General features: G+C 25.3%; 1 protein-coding gene across 1 annotated transcript in view; it reads left to right on the forward strand.

The window, feature by feature from the left end:
* Positions 1-475: 475 nt before the first annotated feature.
* The window catches only part of LOC108574532 (eIF-2-alpha kinase activator GCN1), a 10626-nt gene continuing 10183 nt past the window's right edge, over positions 476-918 (forward strand). The window contains exons 1-2 of the mRNA XM_017937141.1: positions 476-490; positions 570-672. Coding sequence (XP_017792630.1) covers positions 476-490; positions 570-672 — 118 coding nt within the window. The remainder of the gene's footprint in view (positions 491-569; positions 673-918) is intronic.

Below are 918 nucleotides of genomic sequence, written 5' to 3' on the forward strand. Positions count from 1 at the left end.
CAATATTAAATTAGATTAGATTAAATTAGATAATAAAAAAAATGAGTAATTAGATAATAATTGTGTATGGATTTACTTGTTTGTATATAACATTTATAAACAACTGATATCTAACAATATTAATATTTTGATACTTGCAATTGCATTAATATTGTGATTGTTATTCTTTCTGCTTTAAAAATATAATATACCATTTACAGTGCAATATAAAATTTCGAATTTAATACTATTTTCATTAGTCGTTCTAATAAATTAAAATATAAAATTAGGATGTTATCCATGCTATTATAAAAGGAAATATTTTATAATATGATGACAATTCTTTAAAGTGAGATGTACATGTACATTATGTATTATACTTAATTGAATAAGACATATAATTTAAAAGAATAACAATTTCCGATAGTAAGTATATTTGATACTATTCAAGCCAATAAAAGGTGACGCTTTAGGGCAGTCCGGTTTTTGAAGAAATATGGCGGATGTTGAGGTGAGTCTGTCACGTGGAAGTTCAGAAATCATATTATACTTTTGTAATTACTGATTATTTACGTCTGATTTTGTTACAGTTAGCGAAAGCATTAAAAGATTTGCCAAATCGAGTTCAAACCGCCAGTAAAAATGAGCGGCGAGAGATTCTGCAAAATGTCGTTAATGTGTTGTCAAATCCTGGTAAGGAACGAACATGTGAATTATATTTTGATAAGAGTTTATCGCTTTTTAGATTAAAAAATATTTGTCAATGGGAGAAGATTGATGTATTGTCTCCAATAAATATACTTTAAAATTAACGTACAGGAAAAATAATAATGTACATAATGTAATTTAAATTAAGCTGTACTGAGTGCATACTATTGTTTTCAATTACAATACAGTTTTAATATAATTTGCGTAATTTTTTATTTTTTATTGTACATT

The sequence above is a fragment of the Habropoda laboriosa genome, unplaced genomic scaffold (assembly GCF_001263275.1).
Source record: "Habropoda laboriosa isolate 0110345459 unplaced genomic scaffold, ASM126327v1 scaffold175, whole genome shotgun sequence".
Taxonomy (NCBI): domain Eukaryota; kingdom Metazoa; phylum Arthropoda; class Insecta; order Hymenoptera; family Apidae; genus Habropoda; species Habropoda laboriosa.